At 46.8% G+C, this 22,945-nt stretch overlaps 1 protein-coding gene across 3 annotated transcripts; it reads right to left on the bottom strand.

The window, feature by feature from the left end:
- Positions 1-3,212: 3,212 nt before the first annotated feature.
- Positions 3,213-16,833, bottom strand: RIPPLY3 (ripply transcriptional repressor 3). Of its 3 annotated transcripts, none has more exons than XM_002830671.4 (4): positions 15,865-16,307; positions 14,529-14,595; positions 9,200-9,267; positions 3,213-4,976 (listed from the first exon to the last, which is right to left on the bottom strand). In XM_002830671.4, exons 1-4 carry the CDS (start codon positions 15,966-15,968, stop codon positions 4,643-4,645), a joined length of 573 nt encoding a protein of 190 aa, XP_002830717.2. In that variant the 5' UTR covers positions 15,969-16,307; the 3' UTR covers positions 3,213-4,642. The 3 variants fall into 3 exon arrangements, with proteins under 3 accessions (XP_002830717.2, XP_009232227.1, XP_054398467.1); XM_009233952.3 differs by lacking the exon at positions 15,865-16,307 and adding an exon at positions 16,508-16,833 and having other exon boundaries at positions 3,222-4,976; XM_054542492.2 differs by lacking the exons at positions 14,529-14,595; positions 15,865-16,307 and adding an exon at positions 7,965-8,061 and having other exon boundaries at positions 3,222-4,976; positions 9,200-9,252.
- Between the last annotated feature and the right edge of the window lie 6,112 nt (positions 16,834-22,945).

Here is a 22,945-nt window from a genome sequence, read left to right as displayed (position 1 = left end):
AAAGAGGGAAACAACAGACGCTAGGGCCTACTTGAGGATGGAGGGAGGAGGGAGAGGAGCAGAAAAAATAATTATTGAGTACTAGGCTTAATACCTGGGTGATGAAATAATCTGTGCAACAAACCCCTGTGACACGAATTTACCTATATAACAAAACTTCACATGTATCCCAAACCTAAAATAAAAATTATTTTAAAAAGACACAAACACGTGTATGTTCATTGCAACACTGTTCACGGTAGCAAAGACATGGAATCAACCTAAATGCCCATCAGTGGTAGACTGGACACAGAAAATGTGGTACATATACACCATGGAACATTATGCAGCCATAAAAAGGAACAAGATCATATCCTTTGCAGGAATGTGGATGGAGCTGGAGACCATTATCCTTAGCAAACTAATGCAGGAACAGAAAACCAAATACTGCATGTTCTCACTTACAAGTAGGAGCTAAATGATGAGAACACATGGACACACAGAGAGGAACAACACACATTTGGGGCCTATAGGAGGGTGGTGGGTGGAAGGAAGTAGAGGATCAGAAAAAATAACAAATAGGTACTAGGCTTAATACCTGGGTGATGAAATAATCTGTATAAAAAGACCCCATGACATGCATTTACCTGTGTAACAAACCTGCACATGTACCTCTGAACTTAAAATACAAGTTTTAAGAAGTAATGAAATTGCTTATTTGCTTTTTTTTTTTTTTGTAGAGATGTGGTGTTGTATGTTGCCCAGGCTGGTCACAAGCGATCCTCCAGCCTTGGCCTCCCAGAGTGCTGGGATTACAGGTGTAAGCCACCATGCCCAAATTGGACGATCCTTTAAAATATACGTCTTGTGTATATTTTGTAATGTGCAATATATTATCCCAATAGTACATGTTGGTTGAACCATATGAAATTGCCTTTTTTGTAGGTTACAAATGGTAAAACATTAGCAATTTCAAATGGCTCAACATAACATATAATTCATAAGTGAATATATGTTAGGGGGCAGGCACACATTTTTTAATTTTGTATTTTTTTGAGACAGTCTCACTCTGTTGCCCAGGCTGGAGTGCAGTGCTGCAATCATAGCTCACTGCAACCTTGAACTCCTAGGTTCAAGCATCTCCCACCTCAGGCTTCTGAGTTGCTGGGACTATAGGCACACACCACTGCACCTGGCTAGCTTTTTAATTTTTTGTTGAGAAGGAGGTCTCTCTCTGTTGCCCAGGCTGGTCTCAAACTCCTGGGCTCAAGGGATCCTCCTGCCTCAGCCTCCCAAAGTGCCGTTATTACAGGCGTGAGCTACCATGCTCAGCTACATTTTTTAAGTGAGAGGGATACATGATCAAAACCCTGGAGCTCTTAGGTTTGAGACTTTTAGTTAATTCATGTAATTGCAACAATCAGAGAGCTAAGGAGGCCCCAAGCTCACCATATCCTTGCTATCAAAAATGTCTGACCCAGAGTATATGTGATTCCATTGCTAGCCATAGCTAAAGTGCCTTGTTTTGTATTTGCACTAAGCTGGCCAGATTCTAAGTAATTTAGAATTAATGTAATGTAAAACTATCATACAGCATATATCAATTAACTTTTTTGAGCAGGGTCTCTTTCTGTCTCCCAAGCTGGAGTGCAGTGGTGTGATTTCGGCTCACTGCAGCCTCAACCTCCCCAGGCTCAGGTGATCCTCCCACCTCAGCCTCCCAAGTGGCTGAGACTACAGGCACGTGTCACCACGCCTGGTGAATTTTTTGTATTTTTAGTAGAGAAGGGGTTTCACCATGTCCAGGCAGGTCTCGACCTCCTGGACTCAAGTGATCCACCTGCCTCGGCCTCCCAAAGTGCTGGGATTACAGGGGTGAACCATCTCACCTGGCACACGCAGCATATTTTAAACTGTGGAGGTTGATGCCATCAGAATTTGGACTATGTTTGGTTTATTTAGGATAAACTCATTATTGGACCAGGCTTTATTTGTCAATAAAACTGATTTATCACAAAAACTCAACAAAGTCAGATGTGATTATTTAGTTTTTATCTCAAGCATCACATGAAGGAGTGAGGATAAGACTTCTAGCATTTTTCTGCGAAAAGCCAGCAAAATTCGGGGTCATCTTAAATCCTTTCTGAAATTCACCCAGGTTTAATTGTTTTTAAGTCTGAAAAGATGTACTTTAAACAAGTAAAAGAAACAATAAAATACAATTTTTAATTTTTAAATGAAAAAGTAGCCAAATTGTTCAAAACACAAAAAAGTAAACATTTTAAAAGAAAAAAAGGCCCAGAAAAGAAAAACACACAAAAAAGGAATTTTTCAACAGACTGAAGCCATAAAACACAATTGATGTTTGTTACCTTTAGACAAAGGAAAGGGGGAAGAGCAGAATGTGATTTTACTTTGCAATGTGTACTTTCTATAGTGTTTGGATTGCTGAAAGTATTTCCATTCATTACTCCTACTTTTTAATATATTGGGCCTAGTATGGTGGCTCATTCCTGTAGTTCCAGTGCTTTAGGAGGCCTAGGTAAGACGATAGCTTGAGGCCAGGAGTTCAAGAGCAGCCTTGGCAACATATTGAGAACCTGTATCTACAAAAAAAAAATTTTTTTTTTAATTAACTGGGTGGCTGGGCATGGTGGTTCATGCCTGTAATCCCAGCACCTTGGGAGGCCGAGGGGGGTGGATCACCTGAGGTCAGGAGTTTGAGACCAGCCTGGCCAACATGGTAAAACCCCATCTCTACTAAAAATACAAAATGAGCCAGGCTTGGTGGCGCGTGCCGGTAATCCCAGCTACTCAGGAGGCCGAGGTAGGAGAATCGATTGAACCTGCGAGGCAGAGGTTGCAGTGAGCCGAGATTGTGCCATTGCACTCCAGCCTGGGTGACAAGAGCGAAACTCCATCTCAAAAAACATTGCTGTGCATGGTGGCTCACGCCTGTCGTCCTACCTACTGCAAAGGCTGAGGTGGGAGGATTCCTTGAGCCCAGGAGTTCAAGGCTGCAGTGAGCTATTATTGAGCCACCGCACTCCAGGCAGGAACAGAGCAAGACCCTGTGTCTAAAATTTTTAAAAATAAAACAGAATACTGAAATAAAATAATAGGTTATAATTTTAAAAGAATTATTTTTAAAAACCATGAAAAATGAAAAAACCTTAAAGCAGGAACTATTTAATTCTAAAAATGTCTTAACCAAAAAAGGTGATTATCAAGCATTCTTTCAAAATATTTATTTCAAGTAGAAATTGATATAATGTACTATATACAGGAAGATACCACATGTAAGATAAGTAAGTCAAAAAGTTTCAGGAATACACATTTATCATCAAAATATTAAAAACTCAAAATAATTTTACATCAGATACTTTAATTAAAAATAGTGTTCATGGGTTAAGGGTAGGGTTAAAAAAATAAAAAATTTAAAAAATAGTGTTCATCTATTAAAATACTAAGCCCCAGTCACCAACTAAGAAGAGAGAAGGTTCTACTCCCTATAAATTCATACACACAGCCCTTATACAGTCATCACATACATTTTTATCTAATTGTCTCCTAAAAATCCCTATCTTTTTGTTACTCTTTTTTTTTTTTTTTTGAGACGGAGTTTCGCTCTTGTTGCCCAGGCTGGAATGCAATGGCGCGATCTCGACTCACGGCAACCTCCGCCTCCCGGGTTCTAGCCATTCTCCTGCCTCAGCCTCCCGAGTAGCTGGGATTACAGGCATGCGCCATCACGCCCGGCTAATTTTGTATTTTTAGTAGAGACGGAGTTTCTCCATGTTGGTCAGGCTGGTCCTTTTTGTTACTCTTATGGGAATTATTTGGTGGGTTAAAAAAAATTTTTTTTAAATAAATACATTTTTTTTTTGGCCGGGCTCAGCGGCTCACGCCTGTAATCCCAGCACTTTGGGACACAGAGGCGGGTGGATCACCTGAGGTCAGGAGTTCAAAGCCAGCCTGACCAACGTGGGGAAACCGAGTCTCTACTAAAAATACAAAAAATTAGCCAGGTGTGGTAGCTCCTGCCTGTAATCCCAGCTACTTGGGAGGCTGAGACAGGAGAATCTCTTGAACCCAAGAGGTGGAGGTTGCAGTGAGCCGAGATTGTGCCACTGCACTCCAGCCTGGGAGACAAGAGCAAAACTCCGTAACAAAACCAAACCAAACCTTTTTTTTTTTTCCAAAATGCTACTAAGCAACTACATCTGCCCTTGGATGATAGATTAAAATTGGGGTTTAATATCTAAATTATTCTTACAAAAGCAGAAATAGCTAAACAATGAGTCTCAGGTTAAGTAGGACGTGGAGTGGGTGACTATCTAGGAAGAATTCATCACCTGATCAGCGAGTGACAATGCTGAAGGAGCTTTGAAAACTGGCTCTACCAGATAACAACTGTTGACATAGACCTCTTTGTCCTAGAATCCTTTCTCAAAGGTATGCATGAGTGCACCAAAACCGAATCGCCAGGGGAAAGAAAAGTAAAAGCTGACTTTCTGCCGTGAGTAGTGTGTGGGCCAGGGGCTGCCCGAGAAGCCTCCAGCCTCTGTACACTCAGCAGGGATGAGTGGTGTCCTGGCTTGGGTGTCCCCAAGAGAACGTTGGGGGCAGGTCCCGGAGCAGGGCCCAGGAGACAGAGACAGATTCATTTGGATGAGGAGCACTTGCCGCCCCTTGAGGAGACGCTGTGAGGGAGCAGACCCTCCCCCCAGGGGTCACCCCCTCCTGAGGATCGCTGCCCTCGGTTGCTGCCCTGGTCTCTGCCCTTTCCCCCTGGGCAGTTTTCCTGCAGACCTCCCACCTCCTGGAGCAAAGGATGGAGGGGCGGGGTTCCTTCCTCTGGCTCTTCAGCTTCTGAAGCAGACTCAGTAGACTCATCGTCGTAGAAGTCAATCGTGGCTTGCACTGGGAAGCTGGCCAGTACTTGCTCCCCGGAACTCTGCAGGTATTCTTGACGCTTTGACATGGGTAAATAGACTCTAATATTTGAGAAACAAATTCACCATTAATCGACCTGAACCTCGTCCTAAATCCCTTCTAGAAGGTGCTTTATCCCAGAAGCAGAGAACTGCACAGTCTTCCTTTCTGGTCTTTGCCTTCACAACACACAGAATTTAAGTCATCAGAACAGGGAACTCTAGGCACCTATTGGAGGTACCTGGTGATAAATCTACCCCGGTTCAGAAGTGAGTTATAAATCTGACAGAGCCAGTCAATTTAGACAGTCGCAAGGGAAAGGGTGTGCTTCAAGGAAGGGAAAAGGCAACTGAAAACATTGAGTTCCAAGATTAGGAGGCTCACTCTGATCAAATGGGGGACTTGACTCTTCCTAGATAATTGATGTCCCATTTAGGTGAAAACCCACTCTCCCACTCCACCCTCTGTCCCCTACAGCATGGGAAATGCTGTAACCCCTTGGGTTCTGGAGGAAATTTACTCTGACATCTCTGAAACCCTGGTCTAGAGAAGCAGCTAATTTTTCCAGATGTTGCCATAAAGAAATTGGAGGCACAAGTCCCTTGCTCTGCCAGAATAAAAAAGATGTGCTTAGGAAAAAAGGAAATAAAAGAAAGAGAAAGAAAAAAGAAAGTGCTTAAGTATGTAAAATTTGGAACCCCTAAATTCCAGGTTTTATAGGATTTTGGATTTGCTCATACGTGGCGAGTATTAAGATACCCCCTCCCCATAATCTTTTTTTTTTTTTTGAAAGGGAGTCTTGCTCTCTCACCTAGGCTGGAGTGCAGTGGCGCGATCTCGGCTCACTGCAACTTCTGCCTCCTGAGTTCAGTGATTCTCCTATCTCAGCCTCCCAAATAGCTGAGATTACAGGCACCCACCACCATGCCTGGCTAATTTTTGTATTTAGTAGAGATGGAGTTTCACCATGTTGGTCAGGCTGGTCTCGAACTCCTGACCTCAAATGATTCGCCCAACTCGGCCTCCAACAGTGCTGTAATTATAGGCGTGAGCCACCACTCCCGGCCATAATCTCTTATCCTTCACTTACTTTCTTTCTTTTTTTTTTGAGAAAGGGTCTCACTCTGCCACCCAGGCTGGAGTGCAGTGGGACAATCATAGCTCACTGCAGCCTTGAACTCCTGGGCTCAAGCATCTCCCACCTGAGCCTCCTGAGTAGCTGAGACTACTGGTGCATGCCACCACGTCCAGCTAATTCTTTATATTTTTCATAGAGACAGGGTTTCGCCATATTGCCCAGGCTGGTCTGCAACTCCTGAGCTCAAGTGATCCTCCTGCCTCGGCCTCCCAAAGTGTGAGATTACAGGTGTGAGCCACCATGCCTCGACCTGCTTTTCATTCATTAATTTATTTGCATTTTTCTCTGTGGTCTTCTGAAGAAGTGAGTTTGTCAATTGATCACTGCTTATTTGCAAAGCTGATTTCAATATCCTTTTTTTTCAGATAGAAGAGAAAAGGGAGAGAGAAAACATCCTTTTGTAAATAATCGATGATAGTTTTTTACTTCATAAGATATCCAATAGACCAGTGGTTCTCGACCTCCAGGGGACATTTGGCAATGTCTGGAGACATTTTTGGTTGTCACAACCGAGGGGAAGCTACTGACATTTAGTGAGTAGAGGCCAGGAATACTGGTAAACACCCTACGAGGCCCAGGATAGCTCCCACCGTGAAGAATTATCCAGCCCAAAGCGCCAATAGTGCTGAGGTTGAGAAAGTCTGCAACAGACAGAATGTATATGTTCATCTAACACAGAAATATGAGCATAGTTCCATTTTTAGCCATGTTTACAATTAGGTATTTATACTGAAGTATTCACAGGTGAATTCCTAGCATGTCTGAGATTTGCTTTAAAATATGCTGGGGTGGGACACAGTGGCTCATGTCTGTAATCTCAGCACTTTGGGAGGCCAAAGCAAGAGGATCACTTGACCCCAGGAGTTTGAGACCAGCTTGAGCAACATGGCAAAACCCCGTATCTGGAAAAAAAAAAAAAAAAAAATTAGCTGGGTGTGGTGGTGTGTACCTGTAGTCCCAGCTACTCCAGAGGCGGAGATGGGAGCCTAGGGAGGTGGAGGCTGCAGTGAGCTGGGATGACACCACTGCACTCCAGCCTGGGCAAAGAGCAAGACCCTATCTCAAAATAAAATAAATAAATAAAATAAAATATGCTAACAACAACAACATAGTTGTGGGTGATACATATGTTGAGCTCAGAACGTTGATAACTATTGAGGCCAGTGATGGGTACATGGGGTTCACTGTACTATTCACTCCACTTTTGTGTATGTCTGAAATTTACTGTAATAAAAATATAAAGTGAAATTGTATATCCAGTGTGCAATGCATGGCTGCAGCTCATGCTTTATCAGTCACAGCATTTTCAACTAATGAAAAACAGAGTGGCCGGGCATGGTGGCTCACACCTATGATCACAGCACTTTGGAAGGCCAAGGCGGGTGGATTACCTGACATCAGGAGTTCAAGACCAGCCTGGCCAACATGGTGAAACCCCACCTCTATTAAAAATACAAAAATTAGCCAGGCATGGTGGCACGCATCTGTAATTCCAGCTACTTGGGAGGCTGAGGCAGGAGAATCGCTTGAATCTGGGAGGTGGAGTTGCAGTTGAGCCGAGATTGTGCCACTGCACTCCAGCCTGGGTGACAGAGCAAGACTTCATCTCAAAAAAGCAAAACAAAACAAAACAAAACAGATGCATGGGTCTTTCCCTAGAGCAAGTGAATCAGAGCGCCTGGGAGAACCACCCAGGCATCTGTATTTTTAAAAGCTCCACTAGTAATTCTATGAGGATTGAAAACCATTGGTGTGGCCAGTAGTAGTGGCTCATGCCTGTAATCCCAACACTTTGGGAGGCCGAGGGAAGAGGATAGCTTAAGCCCAGGAGTTAAAGACCAGTCTGGGCAATATAGTGAGACCTTGTCTCCACAAAAAAATTACAAAATTAGCAGAGCATGGTGGCACATACCTGTGGTCCCAGCCACTTAGGAGGGTGAAGTAGGAGATCATTTAAGCCCAGGAGGCAGGGGTTGCAGTGAGCTGAGATTGTGCCACTGCACTCCAACCTGGGTGACAGAGTGAGATGTCAGAAGAGAAAAGAAAACTATTGGTGTAAGGCATACAAGGGAAGCTTCCTTCTGACCAGTCTGAGGAGCCTGAGCTTCATGCCTACACATGAGTGTCTTTGGGTTGTATTAAGCTTTCCAGTCTTCTTGGGTAACCAGGGCAAAGGCACCTAGTGGAGGCAGCCCAGGCAAGGTTAATTTTGGTAAAGGAGATTGAGAGAGATAGACAGATAATAAGAGAGAGACAGGCAGAAATCCTGAACATGAGCCACTTGTCTAAAATGGACAGAGTGTAGATGGATACAGCAGTGAGAATCCTGGTCACCACCAGGACCATGACACACACTTGAGAGGCCGGAGGAAAAGGCTCTCTCAAAGGTGCTCGGCACCCACTGTGCTGGAGACAACCATTTACTCAACACATAGATATTTTTTTTTGGAGACAGAGTTTCGCTCTTGTCGCCCAGGCTAGAGTACAATGGCGTGATCTTGGCTCACTGCAACCTCCACCTCCCAGGTTCAAGCGATTCTCTTGCCTCAGCCTCCCAAGTAGCTGGGATTACAGGTGCCCCCCACCATGCCCAGCTACTTTTTTGTATTTCTAGTAGAGACAGGGTTTCACCATGTTGGTCAGGCTGGTCTTGAACTCCTGACCTCAGGTGATCCACCTGCCTCAGCCTCCCAAAGTGCTGGGATTACAGGCATGAGCCACCAAGTCCACCCTCAACACATAGATGTTGAAGGTCGACTTTGCACTAGACAATATACTAGCTTATATCCTGGTAGAACAATAGAAATATACCTCAATATCTAAGTTTTTATATATGCATATACAATTCATATGCAATTATATAAATATAATACAAGGCATAATTTGTAATGAGAAGTAGAAATAACAGGTGTAAAGAAAAGAGAGAGGCCAATTGCACTTTGCAGAAAACACTGAATGAATGAATACATGAATGGATTCCAGAAATCCAACAAAATCTCCTTGGTATAAAGAAACTAAACAATACCAAAGAATACATTGAATTATTTTCTACTTTGTTGAAAATCTATGAGGTTGAAGACACTAAAGCGTATTAATGCCTATATTAAAAGGAAATTACAGATTACTTATTGTGAAGTCATATATTACCTTACAGGATGCTGAAACCCAAAGGCTCCCTTTGATCCAAAAGTGTGTTGGTCAGCCCTAGGTTCAAGCTGTAACGACAGACACATACAAACACAGAGACAATGCAGGAGTGTCGGAAGGTGACATCCTGAGGTTTTAAACCACAGAACGTAAGTCGTCTGCAATTGTTCATATCAATACCAATTTTAGAGAGTTTAGACACCTTATCAGTATTTGATAAGCCCATGTCCCTGTTACTGCGGCCCAAAATGTCCCAGGCACTGTGAAGAATTCAGATGGAAGGAGTTGGACACAGTGCCTCGGTCCAGCATTTTACAATCTAATGGACAGAGATGCACAGGTATGCTAATAACCATGCTACAAAGCATCACACGGTGAGATACCCATAATTCTAAGCATGAAGGAAGGTCGGGAATGGGTTCATGGAGGGCCTCGCAGAGACATCTGTGGCATGTGGGTTTGCAATTCTAAGACTATTTTGGCAGAGGAGAGCATCAAATTCAGAGTGGCAGTACCGGGCGCGGTAGCTCATGCCTGTAAAACCAGCACTTTGGGAGGCTGAGGCGGGTGGAATCTGAAAATTTAGCTAGGCATGGGCGTGGTGGTGCATGCCTGTAATCCCAGCTACTTGGGAGGCTGAGGCACAAGAATCACTTGAACCTGGGAGGTGGAGGTTACAGTGAGCCAAGATCCTGCCACTGCACTCCAGCCTGGATGACAGAGTGACACTCCGTCTCAAAAAGAAAAAAATCAGAGTGGCAGGAAAACAGAGGGCGCACGTGGGGAGCCATGAGGAACCTGGTGTGGAACAAGTGAGACACTGTGATGGGCAAAGGGCTCAAACGGTGACATTTGCCTTGAATACCCACTGTTGAGTTTAGGTTTGACTCTGGATACAGGAACTGGAGATGGATTTTTGAGTCAGGGAGTCCAACTATCAGATCTGTATTTCAAGGAGAGCAGTGGCCGCAAGGAGCTGTGCACAGACGAGGCTGGTGTAGAAAGGGCTTGGAGGAGCCAATCTTGGCAACTGATGGTAAAGAGCTTCTGGATGAGGGCAGGATATGAACTCAGGCTGAGCACGGTGGCTCACTCCTATAATTGCAGCACTTTGGGAGACCCAGGTCGGCAGATCACTTGAGGTCAGGAGTTCAAGACCAGCCTGGCCAACACGGTGAAACCCAGTCTCTACTAATAATACCAAAAAAATTAGCTAGGAGTGGTGGCGCGTGCCTGTAGTCTCAGCTACTTGGGAGGCTGAGGCAGGAGAATCGCTTGAACCCGGGAAGCGGAGGTTGCAGTGAGCTGAGATCGCACCACTGCACTCCAGCCTGGTGACAGAGCGAGACTCCATCTCAAAAAAAAATAATAAATAAATAAAGAGCTGAAATGGTCTGGGGCGGTGCCTCAGAAACCCCAAATCTTCAGATTCCAGAGTTCAATTGGAACCAGATGAGAAACAGGACAAAACTTACTATGGCCTGACAAGGAAGGACTTTGACACCGTGAATCTCCACGCCATTCCATCCTGCAGGGACGCTGGGACGGGTGGCGGGGGCAATGTGCACGTGACATATATGCGCAAATTCGCCTGGAAGGAGCCTCTGCAGACATTACATTTTCCCTGCCATATTTTCTTTTTTTTTTTTTGAGACGGAGTCTTACTCTGCTCACCCAGGCTGGAGTGCAGTGGCACGATCTCGGTTCACTGAGATTCTCCTGCCTCAGCCTCCCGAGTAGCTGGGACTACAGGCGCATGCCACCACGCCCGGCTAATTTTTTGTATTTTTAGTAGAGATGGGGTTTCCCCGTGTTTCAATCTCCTGACCTCGTGATCCACCCGCCTCGGCCTCGCAAAGTGCTGGGATTACAGGCGTGAGCCACCGCGCCCGGCGCCAGCCATATTTTCATAATTCACTGTGATGAGCTAAGAAAGTGACGAGGCTCTTTGGAACAAAATCTTTTCCATAAAGTTGTTCACTCTTTGGGGGATACAGGAAGCTGCTTCTTTGTTAAGCTCTGTTCGTAATTATAAAACGCGCCTAATTCCTCAGGCCCTACTTTATGGCCACAAGCAATCCTGCCCTGCTAACAGCTATTTGGCACCCTGCGATCAGACAGGGCCTAACTTGGCAGTGGCAGGTGTCAGGAAAGAATAGCTTCTGTAAATAGTCCAGTTCTAACTGGACCTTGTTAAAACATTCAGCACACCTTTATCCACTTTAAAAACTTTACCCCACAAACATATGCAGCTTTAAAAGTTTTATGCCAGGCAGGGCGCAGTGGCTCACGCCTGTAATTACCAGCACTTTGGGAGGCAGAGGCAGGAGGATCATGATCTGAGGTCAGGAGTTCGAGACCAGCCTGGCCAACGTAGTGAAACCCCGTCCCTACTAAAAATACAAAAATTAGCTGGGCGTAATGGCGCACACTTGTAATCGCAGCTACCTGGAGGCTGAGGCAGGTGAATCACTTGAACCTGGGAGGTGGAGGTTGCAGTGAGCTGAGATTGCACCATTGCACTCCAGCCTGGGCGACAAGAGCGAAACTCCACCCCCCCCAAAAAAATTATGCCACAAATATCCTGATTGTTTTCCAAAAGGATCCTTTGTCCGGTGAGGGAAATGTGTAAATATTCACATTTTATAATGAAACATGAGAACAGAAATGTGCACAAGGCAAACACTGTGTTTAAGTTATGTGTGAGTGTGTTTTCCTATGAGCCTGAGGACTGACAGGTGCAGAGAGGCTTTCAGTGGGGGTCAGCCTTCTCTCCATTGGAGTCTCTGACCAGACTAGGAGCCTGGCAGACAGGGCAGGCCCAGAAGAACAACCAGTCCCTGATGTTTTCCAGGAAACTGCCTCCCTGGCAGTGCCCACAAGTGGCCGGGAGGGAAACGCAACACAGATCAAGAAAGACGCAGGTAGGGGAGGGAGATAGCTCCCTAGGGCTTGTAGGGGCATGAAGTGGGTGAGGGTGACCCTGCTGCTCAGAGCACAGGGCCTTGAGGCCTTCCCTCTGCTTGAGGGTTTTTTGGGTTTTGTTTTTGTTTTTGAGACAGGGTCTCATTCTCTCTCCCACGCTGGAATGCAGTGTCCCGATCTCAACTCACTGCAACCTCTGCCTCCCAGGTTCAAGCGATCCTCCTGCCTCAGCATCCTGAGTAGTTGGGAATACAGGCGCACACCACCACCGCCCGGCTAACTTTTGTATTTTTAGTAGAGACAGGGTTTCACCATGTTCGTGAGGTCAGTCTCGAACTGCGGACCTCAGATGATCCGACCGCCTCGGCCTCCCAAAGTGCTGAGATTACAGGGTGAGCCACGCGCCCGGCCTACTTGAGGTTTTATTCTAGTTTTGCTTTGCTTGCCGGGAGCCCTGGTACAGGTCATCAGGCGTTAGCCCTCCTCACCGCCACTCCAGCCAATGGCATTTTTGAGAAATACAGAAGAGGGCTTGAGAGCTGGGGAATTATCCCGCTTTGTCGGGCGAGGGCGCTGTTGAGCAAGAAGCGTTCCTTCTCCGCGCTGGGCAGCTCTCGTCGGTGGGCTGCAGGGAACCCAGCGCGGTGCACAGTACCAGAGCACAGACTGGCGCTGGCCGCTCTGCGCAACCAGCTGGGCTCTGCAAAGAGCGGGCTCCGGGCTGGGGGTGAGGATTGGCGGGCTCTACAGCCCCCAGGGAACAACCACTCTTCCCACACCCACATCCGTGGACAGAACTACTTCAGCGTGACAGGCTACCTGTTGATCAGCGAGAAAGTTAACGTTTAACATTTCTCTGCAAGTAACTTTTTCTCACAAACGGCCTTATCATAACAGAAAACAAAATCCAAAACCATCTGTCTTACTTAGGGAGCGTGCTATCGTATTTTTATTCCTGCAAGAAACTGATAGGCTCCACATCCATTTCATTTAAAAGAAAACTGGATAATTGTTAACATCTATGTTCTCACACAAGCACCTTTAAATTTTATGTTTAAGAACTAAGTTTGAATGCAAAAGAAGGGATCATTTTACATTATTTAGATATATGTATAAAAAATCAGGGACTAAAAATCATCTCTTGTTAATTGATTTATCTTTTATCTGCTTCCTTCTTTGAAGTAAATTAAAATTCCCAATATTCAGATTAATTTAATAAAGTCGTGTAAATATCAAAATACGGTGCAGGTCTGTTTTCCCACAATCAAGTTTTCTTACCATATTACAAATAACTGCACGTTAGGCCATATAACACGTGTTATGTAAATTCAATCCATGGTCTTTCCCAGCCTAATTCTTCAGTGTTTTAAAAGTCATCAAAAAAATAAATTAAGTAAAAGTCATCAATTTATATTTTAAAATATAACAAAGGAAAGGTAAATTCTATGAAAGCAAGTCATTACATCAGTAAGTATAAAGCAATTGAGTTACCAATGCAGAGTAACAAAAGAATGGTGGAGGTCATTAATCTTGCCCACAAAGCCCTCTGCTTGAGTGTATTTGCTCAGACAACATGAGACACCCCAGGAGTGCTTGACGGGGCTGAAAGTGCTTCAGAAAGGGCCAGACGCGGGGTGGGGGCTTTTAACCGCAACTCTGGGCACCTCAGATGGGGCTCAGTCCTATTTGCTCTGTGGCACCGGCCCAACGCTAATGGTGCTCTCAGCTTTTCTCTAAGGCAAGCGATAGTGGCAGCCTTCTCCCCTCCCCTCCCGACCTGTTGCTTTGCAGGAGAAACCGCAACAGGGAGGACATTCCTTATAATTCCCATGAAACGACTATGGGTTTTGTTTTGTTTTGTTTTGTTTTTTGAGATGAGTCTTGCTCTGTCACCCACACTGGAGTGCAGTGGCATGATCTTGGCTCCCTGCAACCTCCGCCTCCCGGGTTCAAGCGATTCTCCTGCCTCGGCCTCCGGAGTAGCTGGGATTACAGGCGCCTGCCACCATGCCCAGCTAATTTTTGTATGTTTAGTAGAGACGGGGTTTCGCCATCTTGGCCGGGTTGGTCACGAACTCCTGACTTCAGGTGATCCACCCGCCTCGGCCTCCCAAAGTGCTGAGATTACAGGCCCGAGCCACCGCGCCCAGCCTACGACTATGCTTTTATAGTGGGTTTGCTTTTTTAGGAAGGAGAAGCCACCAGGAGCCCAATCTATAATGCGACTTAGGTCTGATTAACACCTTACTCATTCAGGTTCCAACTCCCAGACCCCGAGGCGCTCCTGGGTTAGACGCCCAAGGGACGGCCCTGCGCAGGAGGCCGTTTACGGTCCCTTTATTTTAAAAGACGGTGCCACTTTCTGGCTGGACGGATTACCTACAACGCCCGCACTGAACCTTACCGGCCTTCCAGTTCTGGTCAGCTCAGCATCTCCAGGTGTCTGGATCCAAGGTCGCCACGGCGCGGGGCTGGAACGGCAAGCGCCAGGAGAGAGTGAACCCTGGGCACTTCTGCTGCCTTCAAACTATGCCATGAGAGTTATTCTTAGTTCCAGTGCCTGCCTGAAAAAGAGGCACCGGAACCCCCAGGAACTTTCCCAGGAGTTCTCAGGGCTGTGGATAAATTACTGTCATTTGTGTTTTTTCTCTCCTGCTACATCCCCAGTTCTCTGCCTCCAGTTAAGCTTTGAGAAGGAAGGTCCCGAATCTCACACAATTATCCGGGAACCCATTAGTTGAGAGATTTCTATCCCTGCAAATCCTGGCTGAACTATTCAATTCGGGGTTCCCCAACTATAGCTGTCTACTTTGTCCCCGGTTAATTTCAATCACGCCACCTTGGTCACTGAAGGAGCTTGATTCTACAGAGATGATTTTACAGAGTTGTAGGATGAAAAACAAACAAACAAAAAAAGAGGGCTGGGCGCGGTGGCTCACGCCTGTAATCCAGCACTTTGGGAGGCTGAGGTTAGTGGATCACTCGAGGTCAGGAGTTCGAGACCAGCCTGGCCAACATGGCGAAACCCCGTCTCTACTAAAAATACAAAAATTAGCCTGGCGTGGTGGCAGGCGCCTGTAATCCCAGCTACTCAGGAGGTGAGGCAGGAGAATCGCTTGAACCCGGGAGGCGGAGGTTCCCGTGAGCCAAGATCAGGCCATTGCACTCCAGCCTGGGCGACACAGTGAGACCCTGTCTCAAAAAAAAAAAAAAAAAAAAGGGAATCTTTCTCCTGCCTGGCTACCTGGCCCATCCGGCCTACCCGGTCCCTTCCTACCTCCCCGGCTAATGTGATTTCCTACAACGTTACTGTCTTTAAAAGGGCTGGTGCCCAGGGACAGCGAACGCCGAGCCCCCAATCAAGGGACAACAGAAACGGCTACCGAGAAAGTAGCAAAGTAAGAGATTGCCTCTGCAAGGCTGGCTTAGGAGCCCGAGACTTCAGTGTCCCCGGCCGGCGAATTGAGATTTCCTCTACACGGAAGCGTCGGCCCCTTTCCTGGCCAGCTACGTCCTGGGCCTCCGCACTTCAGAGCTGTGCGTTGGAACCGGAGAACTGAGCGCCCCTCCCGGGAACCCGGCTGCCGGCTCAGGAGCTTGCTTGGCGTCGCCGTCGAGCTCCGGAGCTCCGCTGGGGATCGGGGGTTCAGCAGCGCCCCAGCCTCCCGCTCGCTGCGCTCCCCGCACCGCCACCGCGCACGCCTCTCCGCGCGTCCACAGGGGCGCGGGGCCACCCTCACCTCTCCGGCCCGCGCGGTGGCGGAGGCCTCCAGGGAGCGTCCCCGGGGCAGTGACAGCCGCGCCCCCGCGCCTTCTGGACTCCGGCCGCCGCCTCGGGCTCCATGGTGCCGGCGGTGCCCGCGCCCCCTGCTGCCGCGCCGGCCTACGAGCGCGCCTAGATCCACTCGGGCTAAAGCGCTCACCTACCCGCGCGCCAGGTTTAAAAACGGGGGCGGGGCGGCGCGGGCAACCGCGAGGAGGGGGCAGGACCCGAGGAGCTCCGTGAGGGGTGCGGAGTGGGCCGCAGGGTACGGAGGTAAAGCCCGGGGCGGAGGAGCGGAGGGGACCAGAGAAGTTCCGGGAGGGGACCAGGGAGCCGGGGATGGGGAGGGGACGAGAAAAGCTCAAGGAGGTGGCGCCGGGTGTCAAGGAGGGGAGTCCGGCAGGCCTGGGCAGGGGTGGAGACAGGACAAAGAAAAGCCTGGGAGGGGGCACCAGGGAAGGGGTGACCAGAGGATGGAGGTACCAGGGATTGGGGCCACGAGCTCAGGCTGCAGACAGCGGGAAGTGACCCAGGAACGCGGGAGAGGAAAGCGAGGCCCGCGGGCGAGGGGCGTTTCCGTCGGGCGCACTCCCTCGGGGACTGGGGGGACCCGCGCTCACCCGCTGGGCTTCCCCTGCCGGATATGGGATGTGAGGAGTCCCGGCTTCTCTGTCCCTCTGTGGTCCCCGCGGCCTCGGGCTTTGGTCCTGTGAGAGCATCGGGTTCCCTGGGTTTCCGGAGAATCTCGCTTCCACCGCCTTAAAGCGGCAGCGGGGCTTGGGAATCCAAGCCGAATCCTCGGGTCCGCGTGGACCGGCCTTGGCTTCGGTGCTGGACAGCGGGCTCCCGGACGCCCCGACGCCAGGGCTCGAACCCGTGGCGAAGCGGGTGGGGTGGGGCGCGGCGACCCTTCCAGGAGACAGAAGGCCAGGAATGGAACCGAGCAAGAGGGGTGCTACGAGCGCACCCTTCCCACCGATGGCGGCCTTAGAAAGAATGCGAATTTTTAATAAAGCCGAGAGCGGCGGGCTTCTCCTTCGGTTAGCCCCAGCCAGGCTTAGAAAGGGCCTCCCGACCAGCAGGAGCGACCTTGCCCGACCCTGGGGACACTTCCCTGGGCGTCGCTGGAGCGCCGCCGCCACCATCACCAGCGCACGGCCAGGGTGGGAGAAAGCGATTTCACGCGTAGTGCACTGCGACAGAACACCGAAGGCGCTGGAGAGCCGCGGGCCTGGACCCCCGGGCTCCTCAGAGGTAGTTACTTTATATAATTTAAGTTACTGTGATGGATGTTAAAAAATCGAAGGACTAGGCCAGGCGCGGTGGCTTACACCTGTAATCCCAGCACTTTGGGAGACTGAGGCAGGTGGATCACTTGAAGTCAGGAGTTCGAGATCAGTCTGGCCAATACGGTGAAACCCGTCTCTACTAAAAATACAAAAATTAGCAGGGCATGGTGGCACACGCCTGTAATCCCAGCTACTTGGGAGGCTGAGGCAGGAGAACCGCTTGAATCTGGGAGACGGAGGTTGCAGTGAGCCAAGAGTGTGCCACTGCACTCCAGCGTGGGAGACAGAGTGAGATTCCCTTTCCAAAAAAAAAAAAAAAAAAAAAATCGAAGAACTTCCACAAGGCGCGGTGGCTCATGCCTGTAATCCCAGCACTTTGGGAGGCCCAGGCAGGTGGATCACCTGAGGTCTGGAGTTCGAGACCAGCCTGGCCAACATGATGAAACCCCGTATCCACTAAGAAAAATAGAAAAAAATAGCCGGGCGTGGTGGCGGGAGCCTGTAATCCCAGCTACTTGGGAGGCTGAGGCAGGAGAATCGCTTGAACCCGGGAGGCAGAGGTTGCAGTGAGCCGAGATCGCGCCAGTGCACTCTAGCCTGGGCACCAAGAGCCAGACTCTGTCTCAAAAAAAAAAAAAAAAAAAAAAAAAAATCGAAGAACTTCAGAGATTAAAGTGTTTTCACATTTTTTAAATTGAGATTTTGAGCAACAATAATTAAATCTAAATAAAGGCAAACATTTAAGAGGGGGGAATTAATGGGAGGAGGCTAGAAGGAGGCAAAGAACATTAGTGGACCATGTTGCAACAATAAGGTACCATATTTAATCTAAATGCAGAATGGGGTTTTACAAGAACACTGGGCAGGGAGCGGTGGCTCAATCCTGTAATCCTCGCACTTTGGGAAGCGGAGGCAGGCAGATCACTTGAGGTCAAGAGTTCCAGACCAGCCTGGCCGAAGTGGTGAAACCTCGTCTCTACAAAAATACAAAAATTAACCAGGCGTGGTGGCGTGGGCCTGTGGTCCCAGCTACTCAGGAGGCTGAGGTGGGAGGATTACCTGACCTCGAGGAAGTTGAGGCTGCAGTAAGACATGATCACGCCACTGCAGCCCACCCTGGGCCACAAAGTGAGACGCTGTTATTTTTCTCAAATATATATATATATCATTTTTTTAAAAAAGAAGAAAATGAAAGAACACTGGGCAACTGGGTGCAGAAGGGGTGTTTTCGTTGTGTTTATTTTTCTGTTTTTTGAGACAGAGTCTTGCCCTGTTGCCCAGGTTGGAGTGCAGTGGCATGATCACGGCTCACTGCAGCCTCAACCTTCCAGGATCAAATGATCCTCCCACCTCGGTCTCCCAAGTAGCTAGGACTACAGGTGTACACCACCACGCCTGGCTAGGTGTGGATGTTTTCAAATGAGTGTCTTCTAGGTAGCTGGTGGCAATGCAATGAAAAAGTTTGATAAGGTGTATTGTGTGCCATAAAAATGTTCACCCAGGCCGGGTGTGGTGACACATGTTTGTGGTCCCAGCTACCCAGGAGGCTGAGGTGGGAGGACTGTTTGAACCCAGGAGTTGCAGGCTGCAGTGAGCCATGATAATGCCACTGCACTCCAGCTTGGGCAACAGAGCAAGATCCTAAGACCCTGTCTCAAAAAAAGCACAACAAAAATGAAAGTTCACCTTTTGTCCCAGTAATTCTATTTGTGTCTATACTATAGATGTATTCTGAAATGGGAACGAAGATGTATTTAATCAGAGAGAACTGCTTACACTGTTGAAAAACTATGTCCAAAAATATGGCAATGATTAAATAAATGATGGTAGAATAGTATGCAGCTAATAAAAATATGTTTACAGAGTTTTGAACAGCATGGGGAAAAGAACAAAACTGTATACATAGGATGTGAACTACATTCAAAGCCTACAAATAAAACAGAAGTGCCTGCTGAGTGCTGACATTACTAAAGATTTGGAGGGGCTTTAAAACTTGTTTTCTAAATTTTCAACAATGAATATATTACTTTTTATTGTGGTAAAAGGTACATAACATAAAATTTACCATTTTAACCATTTTCAAATGTACAATTCAGTGACAATAAATCCACTCACGTTGTGCAACTGGCCCCCCATCTCCAGAACTTTTTCCTCATCCCAAACCAAACTCTGTACCCGTGAAACAGTAACTCCTCATTCTCCACCCCCTGCCATTGGTAACCACCATTCCGCTTTCTGTATCTATGCATTTGACCATTCCAGGCACCTCACAGAGGTAGAACCATTTGGTCTTTTCTGGAGCATACATGAATTTATAATCCTCCCTCTAACCCTGCAAATCAGGCATTATCCTCAGATTACAGATTAAGAAACTGGATTCCCAGAGGTTAAGTAACTGGTACAGAGAGGCAGGACTCGAGTTCCTATCAGATACCTGGGCTGTAAAAAGTGAATGCCACGGCCAGGCGCGGTGGCTCACCCCTGTAATCCCAGCACTTTGGAAGGCCAAGGCGGGTGGATCATGAGGTCAGGAGTTCAAGACCAGCCTGGCCAAAACAGTGAAACCCCGTCTCTAATAAAAATACAAAAATTACCCGGGAGTAGTGGCACACGCCTGTAGTCCCAGCTACTCAGAGGGCTAAGGCAGGAGGATCGCTCGAACCCGGGAGGCAGAGGTTGCAGTGAGCCGAGACCACACCATTGCCCTCTAGCCTGGGTGACACAATGAGACTCTGTCTCAAAAAAAAAAAAAAAAGAAAGAAAGAAAAGAAAAAAAAGGAAAGTGAGCGCCACTAAAAATAAATTTGAAGGGCTGGGCATGGTGGCTCACATCTGTAATCCCAGCACTTTGCGAGGCCAAGGCAGGTGGATCACATTAGGTCAGGAGTTTGAGACCAGCCAGGCCAACATGGTGAAACCCTGTCACTACTAAAAAAAAAAAAAAAATACAAAAATTAGCCAGGCGTGGTGGTGTGCACCTGTAATCCTAGCTACTCCAGAGGCTGAGGCAGGAGAATCGCTTGAACCCAGGAGGCGGAAGTTGCAGTGAGCCGAGATTGCATCACTATACATCAGCCCAAATGACAGAGTGAGACTCTGCCTCAAAAAAAATATATAAAATAAAATAAAAATAAATTTAAAGAGCAAAAAGACCAAACTCAGCACCTACAGGCAGTAGACACTCTATTTTCTCTTTTTTTTTTCCTTCAGCCAAGTACAATATAAGACCACCACGGCCAAAGCTGGGACAATTTGAGCAACAAAATAAAGTAGTATTTGTTTATAAGTCAAGGTATAAAATAAATATTCTTGAGCTTATATTGATATCAGTAAATATTGAATAAATGAAAATACAGGGAGAATAGACAAATTTCCTTAGTAGAAGAATTCCAAATAATTTATGTGGATAATCTGTCCTCGGGGGGATGGAATGTAGCTACATAAACCATAATTAAAATCCGTAACTATGCGTGTTTTTGTTGAAAATGTATTTAATGAAAAATAAATGTACTGGTAATGTAAAATGAGAGTTTTTTTGTTTGTTTGTTTTTTAGTTTTTCTTTTGCAGGTGGAGGAATTAAAATTCAGTGAACAAAATAAATTGCCATTGAGGTAGTTGGGAATTCAAAGACCTTTTGTGTTACCTAGTATTTTAAACTATTTCTTAAACTTTGTTTGGGTCCATTGAAGGTCTTTATGATAGAGGAAGTAATTTGGGGAAGGGGTAGAAATCTTAAGAAACTTAATTAGGCCCCTGGCTTATAAACTGGGAAAAATGGCTGAACTTCAAGTGTGTGAAACCCTCCCTGCCCGGGAGTTAAATAAAATGGAGATTCTATTTCTTCTCCTGCTGTCCTTAATTAAAAATTCTTTTTCATATGCTGACTCTCCACTGTTGCCTGGAAACAAAAAGTAAAGATGTCAGCCCTGAAGGTTTCCGGCCTGCCTAGGAGGAGGATCCCGAAACTCAGGACATCTAAGAGGTCAGAATATTTTTACATAAACAGTGCTGAAGACAAGCAGGGAAATGATAATTTCCTTTTCTTCTGTTTAGTTAGACCGTATTTCCTGTTATCTGCTCCTAAGTGTTCTGCAACTCTGAAAGCTGTTTTAGAAGCTACAAGAGGTTGTTACTGCTTTTGATGTTGTTATTTTCTAAAATATTTAAGACCAAAAAAGGATATTTGTATATTTGTTCCATGGGAATAAGAGATATATTTGTTTTGGGTGTTTTTTTTTTTTAAGTTTTCTGTTTGTTTGTTTTGTTTTGTTTGAGATGGAGTGTCATTCTGACACGCCAGCTGGAGTGCAGTGGCGCGATCTTGGCTCATGGCAACGTCTGCCTCCCGGGTTCAAGCAATTCTCTTGCCTCAGCCTCCTGAGTAGCTGGGATTACAGGAGTGTGCCACCACACCCAGCTAATTTTTGTATTTTTAGTAGAAATGGGGTCTCATCATGTTGGTTAGACTGGTCTCGAACTCCTGACCTCAAGAGATCTGCCCGCCTCGGCCTCCCAAAATGCTGGGATTACAGGTGTGAACCACCATGCCCAGCCAAAAGTTATTTATTTTTATTTTTTACAATTGTGGTAAAATACACGTAACATGGAATCTAGCATCTTTACCATTTGAGGTGCACAGTTTAGCGGCATTAGGTACACTCATGAGTGTACCACCATCTACCCAGAGAACTCTTCATCTTGCAAAGCTGAAACTCTTCAACAGCAACTTCCCACTTCCCCCTTTGCCAGGCCCTGGCAACCACCATTCTTTCTGTCCTCATGAGTTTGACTATTATAGGTACCTCATATAAGTGGAATCTGTGAGTATTTGCCTTTCTTGGCTGATTTATTGCACTCAGCATAATACCCATAAGGTTCATCCATATTGTAGTATAGCTTAGAATTTCTTTCCTTTTTCAGGCTGAATAATATTCCCTTGTGTGCAGAGACCACATTTTGTTTATCCATTCATCCTCAGTAGATGGACACTTGAGTTGCTTCCACCTTCTGGCTGTTGTGAATAATGTACTATGAACACCATTCCTTCAAGCACCTGCTGTCAGTTCTTTTGGATATATTCTCAGAAATAGAATTATTAGGTGAAATATATCTGTTTTTGAATCCTTATGTTAAGGCCCAAGTTTGCTTTCGGAAAAAAAAAAAAAAAAAAGGCCAGGCGCGGTGGCTCACGCCTGTAATTCCAGCACTTTGGGAGGCTGAGGCAGGAGGATCACCTAAGGTCGGGAGTTTGAGACCAGCCTGACCAACATGGAGAAACCCTGTCTCTACTAAAAATACAAAATTAGCCAGGCATGGTGGCGCATACCTGCAATCTCAGCTACGCGGGAGGCTGAGGCAGGAGAATCACTTGAACCCGGGAGGCGGAGGTTGCAGTGAGCCAAGATCACGCCATTGCACTCTAGCCTGAGCAACAAGAGCAAGACTCCGTTTCAAGAAAAAGAAAAAAAGAAAAGAAAAGAAAAAAGTTAATTAGCTGGGCATGGTGGCGCACGCCTGTAATCCCAGCTACTTGGGCGGCTGAGGCAGGAGAATCGTTTGAACCTGGGAGACGGAGGCTGTGATGAGCCAAGATCGCACCATTGCGCTCTAACCTGGGCAACAAGAGTAAAACTCCATCTCAAAAAGAAAAAAAAAAAAGAAGAAGAAGACGATTTTCTGCATGACTGCAGACATCCCTAGCTTAACCATGCCATGACTGATGTCTGGAAGCTGGAACCATCTATAGCCCTGGCTTTACCTTCCCTACC

This window comes from Pongo abelii, chromosome 22 (assembly GCF_028885655.2).
Source record: "Pongo abelii isolate AG06213 chromosome 22, NHGRI_mPonAbe1-v2.0_pri, whole genome shotgun sequence".
Classification (NCBI taxonomy): Eukaryota; Metazoa; Chordata; class Mammalia; order Primates; family Hominidae; genus Pongo; species Pongo abelii.
The sequence above is the reverse complement of the archived record's forward strand: the minus strand, read 5'-3'. Positions and strand labels throughout refer to the sequence as shown.

Excerpts from the sequence above, each read along its gene's own strand:
- RIPPLY3 (XM_002830671.4), bottom strand. The coding sequence starts at position 15,968 with ATGGAGCCCGAGGCGGCGGCCGGAGTCCAGAAGGCGCGGGGGCGCGGC. Across the intron at positions 14,596-15,864 it reads CCACCGCGCGGGCCGGAGAG|CCCCGCGCCGTGGCGACCTT; the intron begins GTGAGGGTGGCC and ends TTGCCGTTCCAG. Across the intron at positions 9,268-14,528 it reads TGACCAGAACTGGAAGGCCG|CTTGAACCTAGGGCTGACCA; the intron begins GTAAGGTTCAGT and ends CTGTCGTTACAG.